This window comes from Hippopotamus amphibius, chromosome 8 (genome assembly GCF_030028045.1).
Source record: "Hippopotamus amphibius kiboko isolate mHipAmp2 chromosome 8, mHipAmp2.hap2, whole genome shotgun sequence".
In the NCBI taxonomy this organism is placed as follows: domain Eukaryota; kingdom Metazoa; phylum Chordata; class Mammalia; order Artiodactyla; family Hippopotamidae; genus Hippopotamus; species Hippopotamus amphibius.
This window is the reverse complement of record NC_080193.1, coordinates 42,916,757-42,929,765: the sequence shown is the minus strand read 5'-3', so window position 1 is coordinate 42,929,765 and position 13,009 is coordinate 42,916,757. Positions and strand designations below refer to the sequence as shown.

General features: G+C 40.4%; 1 protein-coding gene across 5 annotated transcripts in view; it reads left to right on the top strand.

Annotated features, from left to right (window-relative positions):
• The window catches only part of SAP130 (Sin3A associated protein 130), a 77,942-nt gene extending 65,179 nt beyond the window's left edge, over nt 1-12,763 (top strand). For all 5 annotated transcript variants that reach the window (XM_057744708.1, XM_057744707.1, XM_057744706.1 and 2 more), the window contains 3 exons: nt 10,143-10,246; nt 11,489-11,602; nt 11,830-12,763. In XM_057744708.1, coding sequence (XP_057600691.1) covers nt 10,143-10,246; nt 11,489-11,602; nt 11,830-11,988 — 377 coding nt within the window. In that variant the 3' untranslated portion in view covers nt 11,989-12,763. The remainder of the gene's footprint in view (nt 1-10,142; nt 10,247-11,488; nt 11,603-11,829) is intronic.
• Nucleotides 12,764-13,009: the final 246 nt, after the last annotated feature.

Here is a 13,009-nt window from a genome sequence, read left to right as displayed (position 1 = left end):
GACATGGAAGCAACCAAAGTGCCCATCAACAAAGGAGTGAATTAAGAAGATATGGTACATATATAAAATGGAATACTACTCAATCATTGAAAAGAATGAAATAATGCCATTTGCAGCAATATGGATGAACCTGGAGGTTATCATACTAAGTGAAATAGGTCAGAGAGAGAAAGACAAGTATCATATGATATCATGATATAGTTTATATGTGGAATCTTAAAAAAAAAAAAAAGGAAAGATACAAATGAACTTCTTTACAAAACAGAAACAGACTCACAGACTTAGAGAACAGAACTTATTGTTACCGGGAGGAAAGGGTCAGGGGCGAGGGTGATAGATTGGGAGTTTGGGATTGACATGGACACACTACTATATTTTAAATGGATAACCAACAAGGACCTACAGTATAGCACAGGGAACTCTACTCAATATTCTGTAATAGCCTAAATGGGAAAAGAATATGAAAAAGAATAGATACATGTATATGTATAACTGAACCACTTTGCTCTACACCTGAAGCTAACACAACATTGTTAATCAACTATACTCCAATGTGAAATAAAAATTTTTAAAAAAAGAAGGAAACAGGATATTACTAAGACTGTACAGCCATTAAAAGCATAAGGAAAGACTACAAACAACTTTATGCTCGTAAAGTCAATCACTTAGATGAAATAGACCACAAATTCCTTAAAAACCACAAACTACCAGAATTCAATGAGAAACAGGCAATCTGAATCTGAGTCGTCTTATAACCATTGAATAAATTGAATCTATAATTTTAAAACTTCCAAACAGGAATCTGTAGGCTCAAATACTTTTTCTGGGAAATTCTACCAAACATTTAAAGAAGAATCAACATCAGTTTCCCACAATCTCTTTCAAATTATAGGAGGGAACACTTCATTCTATGATGCCATTATTTCCCTGATAAAAAACAAGACAGAGTACAAATATAGAAAACTACATATCATTATACCTCAATGGATATAGATGTAAAAATCCTTAACAAAATATTAGCAAACTGAATCCAGCAATATATAAATAGAATTTCACACCTTGATCAAGTAGGATTTGTTACAGTTGTGTAAGGGTGGGTCAACATTTGAAAAATCAGTGTAATTCACCATTTTTAACAGGCTATATTAATTTCCTAGGGCTACTGTAGCAAAGTACTACAGAGTGGATGGCCTAAAATAACAAATACATTCTCTCGTAGTTCTGGAGGCGAGAAGTCCAAAATCAAGGTATGGGCAGGGTCATGCCCCCTCTGAAGGCTATAGAAGAGAACCCTTCCTTGCCTCTTTTTAGCTTCTGGTGGTTGCCAGCCACGCTAGGTATTCTTTGGCCTGTTACTGCATTACTCCAGTTTCTGTTCCCATCTCTAGCAGAACATTCTTCTCTGTGTTTCTTGACTCTTTGGATTTAGGGCCCACCCTAATTCAGTGTGACTTCTTAACCTGATTACATTTGGCAAAGACCCTCTTCCAAATTAGGTCACATTCACAGGTAGAAGGGTTAGAACTTAAACATCTTTTGGAAGGACACAGTTCAGCCTACAATAAAAGCTAAAGAAAAACCACATGATCATATCAATTGATGCAGAAAATTTATCTGGCAAAATTCAAAATGTTTTCATGATAAAAACTCAAAAATAGGAGCAGAAGAAGACTTCCTCTACTTAATAAAAAGTCTACAAAAAAACTAGAGGTAACATTATACTTAATGGTAAAATACTGAATGTTTTCTGCCTGAGATTATCAAAAAGATAAGACTGTCTTCTCTTATCACTCTTACTCAGGATAGAACTGGAAGTTCTCGCCACATCGTAAAGTAAGAAAAAGAGATAAAAGGCTATACAAGTTGAAAAGGAATAAATAAAATTGTCTCTATTTGCAAATGACATCAGTGTCTACATAGAAAATCTCAAGGATTCTATCAAAAAATTCCTGGAACTAGTAAATACGTTCAGCAAGGTCACAGACTACAATATCAACATGAAAAAATCAGTAATTTTAGATATCTGGAGTGATGTGGAAACATATTGAAAACATAATGCCATTTATAATTACTCCCCCCAATTAGGTACAAATCTGGCAAAACATGTATAGGACATGTTTGCTGAAAACTGCAAAATGCTGTTGAAAAAAATGAAAGATGATCTAAATAAATGAAGAGACATACAACATTCATGATTAGAAAAACTCAGAGGGGATATGGGGATATATGTATAAATACAGCTGATTCACTTTGGTGTACCTCATAAGCTGGTACAAAAGTGTAAAGCAATTATATTCCAATAAAGAGCTTTAAAAAAAAAAAGAAAGAAAAAGGAAAAACTCAAAGATGTCAGTTCTCCCTAGATTGACTGATACGTTTACTACAATTCCTACCAAAATCACAAAGGTTTTTATAGACTTAGTAAAGCTTATTCTAAACGTTATGTGGAAAGGGACAGGGACTAGAATAGGTAAAATAATCTTGAAAAACAAGAAATCTTTCTTACCAATAATAAAGCTGATTTAGCTTCAGTACTCAGTGTGGTGTTTGCAGAAGGATAGACGTATTGATGAATGGAATAGAACAGAAAATGCAGAAATAGATTCATGCAAATATGCTCAACTGATTACTGACCAAAGTGCGAAAGCAAATCAATGGAGGAAGGAGAGTATCTTTAACAGATAGTGCTAGACATCCATATGTTTGGGAGGGGGAAAAAACCCTCAACCTAATCCTCACACTTCATACAAAAATTAACTCAAAATGGATCATAGATTTTAATGTGAAATGTAAAACTATGAAACTTTTAGAAAAAAACCCAGAAGGTCTTCAAAACCTAGGGCATGGTGAACAATTAGCCATAACACCAAAAACACCATCTCTAAAAGAAACACAATAAATTGGACTTCATAAAAACTTTTTTTAATCTGTGAAAGACCCTATTAGGAGGATGAAAAGACAAGCTGTAGATTGGGAGGAATCCCATATCTAGGATGTATATTAGGAACTCTCAATACTTAATAGTAAATAAAAACCATAATCCAGTTAGAAAATGGACAAAGGCATAAAGAGATATTCATCAAAGAGGATACATGGGTGGCAAGCACCTGAGAAGATGTCCAAGGGAACATAAATCCTAGTCCTTAAGTGTGGGCTGTGTAGAGACTTTGTTCCAAAGTGTGCAGTGTGGAAGAGGGTTGGGGAAGGGTAACTTTATGGTGGAGACACGTGACAGACATCACCTCAGCCAGGTGATCAAAGTCAATTTCAATAGTGACGAATCACATAATACCCTTCTCAGGCAGTGACGGCAATGGTACTTCTCTACGTTTCCTCTCAAAAATCTGTAACCACATTCTGATTCTAAGAAGAACATCAGACAAATCTAAATAGAAGGGCATCCTATGAAAGACTTAAGCAGTACTCTTTAAAACTGTCAAGGTCATCAGAAGCAAGGGAAGTCTGAGAGGCCATCAAGCCAAGAGGAGCCTCAGGAGACATGACAAGTAAATGGTCTGTGGTATCTTGACTGGATTCTGGAACAGAAAGCAATAAAATTTAACTTTTAAGAAGTGTTTATCGGGGGCTTCCCTGGTGGTACAGTGGTTAAGAATCCACCTGCCAGTGCAGGGGACGTGGGTTTGATCCCTGGGCTGGGAAGATCCCACATGTCTTAGAGCAACTATCTGCATGCCACAACTACTGAGCCCACAAGCCACAACTACTGAAGCCTGCATGCCTAGATCCTGTGCTCCACAACAAGAGAAGCCACCACAGTGAGAAACCTGTGCACTGCAACAAAGAGTAGCACCCCCACCCCGCTCTCTACAACTAGAGAAAACCTATGCACAGCAATGAAGGCCCAACACAGCCAAAAATAAATAAATACATACGAAAATAAATCTTTTTTAAAAAAAAGTGTTTATCCCTAGCCATTACAGGAACTTAAATTGAGATGCCTATCAAAATAACTGAAATTAGTGAATTCCCTGGCAGTCCAGTGGCCACAGTTCTATCCCTGGTTGTGGAACTAAGATCCCGCAAGCCACACCATGTGGCCAAAAACAAAAACAAAATAACTGACATTTAAAATACTGGTAATGCCAAATGCTGCTGAGGATGTAGAGAAACTGAATCTCTCATACTTTCCTTTGAGCATTTTGAACATTATCCCACTGCCTTCTAGCCCCCATTATTTCTCTAGAAAAGTCAGCTGCTGATTTTATTGGGGTTGTCTTGTAAGTGATACATCATGTTTTGTCTTGCTCCTTTGAAGATTTTCTCAACTTTGACTTTCAGCATTTTTATAATACTGTGATATTCTTTTTGTATCTTTGCATTTATCATACTTGGAGTTCCTTGAGCTTCCTGGATATATAGGTTACTGTTTTTCAGTAAATGTGAGATGTCTTCAGCCATTTTTTCTTTGAATATTTCTTCTCCTTTCTCTCTTTTCCTTTTGGTACTCCTTTATGTTGGTGCTTTTAATGGTGTTCCACATTTCTCTGAGGCCCTGTTTGTTTTTCTTCATTCCTTTCTACCTTCAGTTCTTCAGTCGTGTTGATTTGTCTTCAACTTTACTAATTCTGTTTTGTACCAATTCAGATCTACTGTTGAGCCCTTCTACTAGATTTTTAAAATTTCATTTACTGTACTTTTTAACTCCAGAATTTCCATTTGGTTCTTTTTTTTTTTCTTAATAAATAAATTTATTTATTTGCTGGCTGGCTGGCTGGCTGGCTGGCTGGCTGGCTGGCTGGCTGGCTGGCTGGCTGGCTGCATTGGGTCTTCGTTGCTGCACCCAGGCTTTCTGTAGTTGTGGGCGGGTGAGGCTGCTCTTTGTTGCCGTGCATGGGCTTCTCATTGTGGTGAGTTCTGTTGTTGCAGAGCACGGGCTCTAGGTGCATGGGCTTCAGTAGTTGTGGCTCACGGGCTCTAGAGCGCAGGCTCAGTAGTTGTGTCGCATGGGCTTAGTTGCTTCAAGGCGTGTGGAATCTCCCTGGACCAGGGATCAAACCCGTGTCCCCTGTATTGGCAGGCGGATTCTTAACCACTGTGCCACCAGGGAAGTCCATTTGGTTCTTTACTTAAAAAATAATTTCTGTCTCTGTATTGATACTCTATAATGTGATATGATCATCATACTTTCTTTTACTTCTTCACTCATGCTTTTCATTCTGTGAATTTATTCATAATGGCTACTTTGAAATCTTTTTCTGATAAATCTGACATGTGGTCACTCTCTCAAGCAGTTTTTGATGCCTGTCTCATTTTCCCCATGTTTGGGTCATACTTTCCTGCTTCTTTGCATGCATTATACTTTTTGTTGGAAATGACATTTTAGATACTGTATTATAGCAACTCTTGGTACTCATCTTCCCACTTCCTCCAAGACCTAGTATACTTACTTGCTTGTTTATCTGTTTAGTGACTGGCTTTAGGAAAGTCTAATCACCTCCACCCCACCAGCACCACTGGTTTTAAGTGTTAAGCCTCTGGTTTTACTCCTTGGGGGAGGCACAGCTTTGGGGGTGCCCACAGTTACCCTGGGAAGACAGTGGCATTGGTTCTCTCCCACTATTTCCCTGATCACATCCAACTGATAAACCCTACTAACTGCTTGCCACTTGATCTACTAGAACACAGTACTGGAATTTGCCCTTAAACACAAATTCCTCTGCAGACTACTCCAGTCGTATTGTAGCTCCTTGCCAGAGTGGTTTCTGAGGTCAATGTTGGGTATTCGTTCTGCCCCCAGGAGAGCTCCTGCCAGCTGTCTTGCTCTTTGTTCTCTCCTGCAAACTGGTCAGTCTGGGCTGCGTCTTTCCCCAGGTCTGCACATTTCCTCCCACTTGCCTTCCCTACACCCTCCACTGCTCTTGGGAGCACCTTTAGGTTTGAACTTCACACTCTGTTGAAAATGGAGCCAACTCCTTTGAGAAGAAATTAGAAGCTTCCTGTGTTATGGCCTGTTTTTCTCTCTAGGCAGAATCTCTAAGCCTAGGGCTCTGGAGATGGGGGTGGGACAGTGACAACCTTTTCTCTGAGTAACACCTTGCTCTCAGTGAGGTGAGCACTCAGTGCAGGGGAAGAGGAGTGAGCAGCCTGGGTCTGCTTGCCTTGCCTCTCCTAGTGTGACGACACCACTTCACAAGCCAGGAGAAGGGCTTCTGGGGCCCCCGTGTTCTCAGCTCACCTTGCCCTGAGGTACAGTCTCCATTCTGCAAGTGGGGGTTGAGCAGAAGAAGGGAGCCCCCGTGTCGATTTGACTCTCCTGGGACGTAGCCTCAGCAGCAGGGAGCAGGGTGAGAAATGTCCTGCTCCTCCTGGGAGGAAAGCCCTCTCCCTAGGAGCTGGAGGAGAGGGGGACAGCAGTCTGGAATGGAATCTCCGCCTCTCTGAGGGGGAGCAAGGAAACAGTCTTGATTCAAATACCACAGACTTACTGTTCTTTCCACGTTTTAGTAGATGTGCTTGAATAGATGTTTCTGCATTGCTGTTTGCCTTTAGGACATTTCCCAGAGATTTAAAGGGTTATTTTTAAAAACTTTCCCCAGTTTCACTGCAGCTTAGCAGAGTATTGTCATATCACAAGTCACTTGTCTCTAATACATTGCTGAACTACTCTGGAAAATAGTTTTGGCGGTTTCATAAAAACTCAACATACTCTTACTGTATGACCCAACAGCTGCACTCCTGGGCATTTATCCCAGAAAAATGAAAGCCTGTGTCCAAACAAAAATCTGTACACAGGTGTTCATAGCACCTCTTTTGGTAATAGCTAAAAGCTGGAAACAACACAAATGACGTCAAATGGTTAAACAAACTCTGGTACCGTTGACTCCTAGTCAGGAATGGAAAGGAAAGAACTGCTGGTCATGCAACAGCTTGGGCATTGTGCTTATGCTTTGTGGAAAAAGCCAATCTTAGAAGGACACGTAACCACCACCACCACTCCCGCAAAAAGACACATACCATGTGATTCTATCTATGTAACAATCTCAAAGTGACAAAATTATGCAGATAGAGAACAAATTAGTGGATCTCGGGTTTAAACGCAGGGCGGGGTGGTGTGACCATAAAGGTGTAGCACAGGAGAGATCTCTGTGGTGGTGCAGTAGTTCTAAATCTTGATTGCAGTGGCAGTCACATAAATCTACACATGATAAAATGACATATACTCACTTTAGGTCAGTGGCAGTTTTCCTGGGTGCAATACTGTTACTGCAGTTATTAAGATGTAAACAATGCGGGAAACTGGATGAAGGGGAAATATTTGATCTCTTTCTTTACTATCTTTTTTTTCTCAATAATAGCTTTATTGAGCTATAATTCATGTAGCATACAATTAACCTATTAAAAGGTACAATTCAGTGATTTTTAGTATAGTCACAAAGTTGCACATCCATCACTACCGTTAGCTTTAAAACATTTTCACTTATCCCAATAAGAAACTCTGCAACCCTTAGCCATGATCCCCAGTCCTGCCATCTTCACTCCTCCCTACCCCAAACCCTAGGCAACCTCTCATTTACTTTCCATCGCTTATAGATTTCCCAGTGCTGGACATTTCCTGTGAACAGAATCATATACTATGCAGTCTTCTGTAACAGGCTTATTTCACTTTGTGTAATGTTTTCAGGGGTCATCCATATAGCGTGTGTCAGTACTTCGTTCCATTTTCCTGCCAAGTAATACTCTGTTTATGGATATGTGCCACATTGTATTTATCCATTCATTGCTCGATGGGCATTTGGGTTGTTTCCACTTTTTGATTATTATGAATAAAAGTGCTGTGACCATTTGTGTCCACATTTTTGTGTTTTGTGGGAACATCTGTTTTCATTTCTCTTGGACATATACATAGGAATAGAATTTCTGGGTTGTTTGGTAACTGTATTTAACATTCTAGCAACTCCCAGACTGTTTTCCAAAGCGAATAGATTTTACTTTCCCACCGCAATCATGAGACTACTGATTTCTCCACATCCTCACCAACACTTACTCTTTTTTTTAATCATAGCATCCTAATGGGTATGAAGTGGTACTTCACTGTGGCTTTGATTTGCATTTCCCTAGTGCCTAATGATGTTGAATGTCTTCTTGTGTTTGTTGGCCATTTATATGTTTTCTGGAGAAATGTTCGGATCCTTTGCCCTTTTTAATTGGTTTTTATTATTGAGTGGTAAGAATTCTTCCTATGTTTTAGGTACAAGTCCCTTACCAGATTTATCTCTATCCTATCTTTGCAGCTTCTGTGAATCTATGATTATTTCAAACTAAAAAGTTTTTTTTAGTGCTCACAATGAAATATACAATTCCATCTATAACTGGTGAAATCTGAACAGGGTCACTGGAGTCTATCCGTGTCATGGTTGTGATATTGTACTGTAGTTTTGCAAGATGTTACCACTGGGGGAAGTTGTATGCAGGATAAAGAGTACGCAGGATAAAGAGTACGCAGGATAATGAGTACGCAGGATCTCCCTATATTATTCCTTATAATTGTATGTGAACTACAGTTATCTCAAAAAGTTTAAAATTCTTCAGTCACATTCATGCTAATATTTGCTTAGTAGATAGGGTTGTTTTTTTTTAATTGCTCTAAGAAGTAAAGTGCATCAGTTTTAGGTTCACAACAAAATTGAAAGGAAGATAAAGAGATCTTCCATGTCCCCCAGCCCCACACATGCACAGCCTCCCCCACCATCAACACCCCTCACCACAGTGGTACATTTGTTACACTTGATGAACCTACACTGACACATAATTATCACCTAAAGTTCATCATTCACATTAGGGTTCAGTCTTGGTGTGGTATATTGTATCAGTTTTGACAAATAGGGTTTTTTCAAGATTTTTTTTTATATAAATGTATTTATTTATTTATTTGCTGTGTTCGGTCTTCATTGCAGGGCGCGGGCTTTCTCTAGTTGCGGTGAGCGGGGGCTACTCTTGTTTCAGAGCACAGGCTCTAGGTGCACAGACTTCAGTAGTGGCACGTGGGCTCAGTAATTGTGGCTCACGGGCTTAGTTTCTGAGGCACGTGGGATCTTCCCGGGCCAAGGATCGAACCCATGTCCCCTGCATTGGCAGGCGGATTCTTAACCACTGTGCTATAAGGAAAGTCCCTCAAGATTGATTTTTAAAATAATAAAATAACTTTTTTAATTAAAAAATGTAATTATCTGTGTAATATGTGATATTAAAACGTCACAGACATATCTGAACTCACCTTTGACAGATGCCCCTCAATCCTAGTTTGTCTTTCCGCAGTCCAGATGATACAGTTCACGTTTATTTTACTACAATGCTGGTTACTGGACTTTTCTACCCAAATTTAAATGTTACTCAAGTTGGAGCCCTGTGATTTCTAGATAACATCACAGAGCGTCTAAGCTTCAGGCCCAACTCTCCACATGCTTGTAAGCATCACGCATGAGCAAGGCACCAACCCATTAAAGACCATTTCTCTCATTTGAGAGTTTAAAGTATTGGGACTTCTCTGGTGGTCCAGTGGTAAAGAATCCATCCTGCAATGCAGGGGATGCGGGTTCGATCCCTGGTCAAGGAGCTAAGATCCCATGTGCCACAGGGCAACTAAGCCCACACGCCACAACTACTGAGCTCGTGCACCTCAACTAGAGAGCCCCTATGCCACAAACTACAGAGCCCACACACCCTGGAGCCTGCGCACCACAACTAGAGAGATAAAAGCCACTCGCCACAACTAGAGAGAAGCCTGAGTGCCGCAACTAGAAGGCTTGCAAGGAGGAGCCCACACATGCTGCAATGAAAGATCCCACATACCTCAGTGAAAATCCCGAGTGCCGCAGCTAATACCCAATGCAGCCAAATAAATAAATAATACAACATAAATAATTTTTAAAAAAGAAATGGGGAGTCATAGAAAGATTTTAAAAAGAGTTTAGAGTACTAACTTACTCTCTTTTGAACTCTCACTTGATGAGCAGAGTAAGTATTTTTCTGGGTGGACAAAAGGGGCTTTTATTTGTGTTGTGACTTGTGTTCTCGGTGACTTAAAAATATCTAAGTAAAGAAATTCTTGATGAAATAGTGGCTTGAACACAAGTGACTTGAGCTCTATAAAAATTGAAATATACTTTTTTTTATGGTTCCAGAGGAGAAGAAAGCTATGCTGCAGGAAATAGCTAATCAGAAAGGAGTATCCTGTCGTGCCCAAGGCTGGAAAGTTCACCTCTGTGCTGCCCAGTTGCTGCAGCTGGTAGGTGGTGCTCTAGCAGTTGTTACATCCTGCTGAAGAGAAGGATGGATGTTGGAGACGTCTGAGTTCTTAGAGCATTTTCTTTAGAGTGATTCTGAAGCATTCCCAGTTAACATGGGTCATGGTGGAATTTTTGTGTGTGCTGTGTAGTATTATAATTACTAAATCTATTCCATGGATGTAATTGTAATCTAAATATATCTTAGTTTTGGTCGCCATAACCAAAATGTACTGAGCAACTTTAGTTTGTAAGACCTACAATTAAGGTTCAGTATTATGTGTTGCTGTGACATCTGAAACAGAGGGGACGTCAGGTGGCCTAACTGTAAGCCCCTCCTCCTCACTCTGCTCCTTTCCGTGGGGACCAAGCATGGTTCCCACTTCTTCCTGCGTGGTGGCTTCAGTTCTCTGCCAGTTTGTGATACTCAGATAAGCCAGTGACATCCTCCCGGGAGCACCAGGGGGCACTGCTCCCTCTTAATGCTATGAAACCTGCCTCCTATGGCCCCTACTTGTTCACTCTGTTCCCTGCTTGTAACAGAGTGCAACCCCCACGTGGCCCTGCATGGTGAGCAGTGTCCTCTCCCCCTAGGCTGTGAGTATGCCGACTAGGGAACTGCTGTTGATCTCATCTGTCCAATGTGTTATGTGTTCAGCCCTTTCCGTAACCCCAGGGCAGAAATCCTTCCTTCAACAAGATAAAGAGATGGTGATCAGTATAATAACCTCACAAAGTCCTTTCGTCTTTGGAGTAGCAGTGATCTGAAGAATATTGTCGTTTATGAGTATGTTTTTTTAAGTAGTGCCATGGCTATTTTTTTTATTAAGCATAAAAGCATATTTCTGTGAAACTTATAGACTTGTTTTTCAGAGGAGTTGTGAATTCAGGCAGAATTTAAAAGTTATCCTTGGACTTCCCTGGCAGTCCAGTGGTTAAGACTCTGCACTTCCGCTGCAGGGGGCATGGGTTCGATCCCTGGTTGGGAAACTAAGATCCCACATGCCATGTGGCAGGGGCAAAAAAAAAAAAAAAAGTTATCCAAAAGATGAACTCTGAATTATGGCAAATTGTAACGCAAATCGTTGTTGATCAGTTTTCCTTACCATTCCGTATCTTAGTCATTGGGAGAAATGACTTTATCACCCAAACAGATCTGATACCAGTTTACACTGGTGGTTCAAGGTGGGTCATTTGTCTGAGTTTGACCAAGGTCGTGACGCCCTTCCTCTTGTTTGTTGCAGACGAATCTAGAACACGATGTTTATGAAAGACTCACCAACCTACAGGAAGGGATCATCCCAAAGAAAAAAGCAGCAACTGATGATGATTTACACCGAATAAATGAACTAATACAGGTCTGAAGGAGCCCTTGCCCTCTCCTCACTTCTCCCTTCCCTCACTCATCCACTAATATCTTTAGTAAAAAACCTATTATTTACTTCAGCCCTGCATTATCAAGAAACACTAAAACTTTTTTCTATGTTAAAGCCTCAAAGTGGCTCAATCCAAAGGTGAAAAGTTCTTTACTAAGCCACATTAGCTTGAAGATTACTGACTGATGATGTAATGTCTTTTGTTTCAGGGAAATATGCAGAGGTGTAAACTTGTGATGGATCAAATCAGTGAGGCCAGAGACTCCATGCTTAAGGTTTTAGATCATAAAGATCGTGTCCTAAAGCTTCTAAACAAGAATGGGACTGTCAAGAAGGTGTCAAAATTGAAGCGAAAGGAAAAAGTCTAGACCCCGAATCAGGACTTTGGAAACAGAATTTATGAAGAATGATGTTGGGGGTGGGGGGAGGGCTTTGGTTATTTTCAAAGTGGAACATTGAAATAAAGGAAGCGTTCCTTAACTCACACGCGAAAGCAGAGGGACCCATAGCATCCAGTGACACGGAAGGATCAGAGCTGGTCTGACACAGTGGACTCCAGTCTTCGTTTCACACGTCTCCCTCTTAACACTTACTGTGTGTCACGTGGCTCCTGGTGCATCAGTGTTTCCCGGTTGGAATCAGTGATATAAGCGACTGGCTGGCATTTGTCGGCCCTCCAGTTGATAAACTATTTATCTGATGGATTCCTGCAGGACCCATACTGAGCCTGGACTGAAAAGTATCCACTCGGACCATCTGTTCTCTCTCTACACTGAAAATCAAGCCTCTTCCCCTCAGCCCAGTCAGTTCCAACTCTGTCTGACCTTCAGATGCCCACACTGGCCTTCTAAAGCAGTGCCATGGCGCCAAGAGACCTGCCACATCTCACTCTAAAGGGTTTGAACTATCGATTCTTGTCATTTTTTTAACCATTTCAAAGTGAAATTGTTATATTGTCTGTCCTGCGTGTGTCAGAGTTGGGTTTTTGTGGAGGTTCAGAGCAGGCAACACCATAAGTTGCTCTGAGATTCTTGTTCTGAAGTACATTCTTGGTTACCTGTACTTCTGTAGCTGGTGTGATGCTGTTAATTGTATGTACCGCAAATCTCCAAACGTTAATAAAGGACTCAAAGAGGTTTTTGTACATAAGCAGTTTGCATCTTTTTATGAAATTAATCAGTGCTGTACTGCACGTCCCTTGAGTGTTTACCCTGCTGTAGTTTCTCTCACGTTTTTGAGTCTATTCTGTTAAAGTTTTGTTGTTCCATATAGAGTTCCACTTACCCTGGTATCTTGAAGATGTCACAGATGGTGAAGCCTGTAGGCTTTTGTTTATCTTAAATATGAGACTACATTGTATCCCATTACAGATAAAAACTGGTCATATTA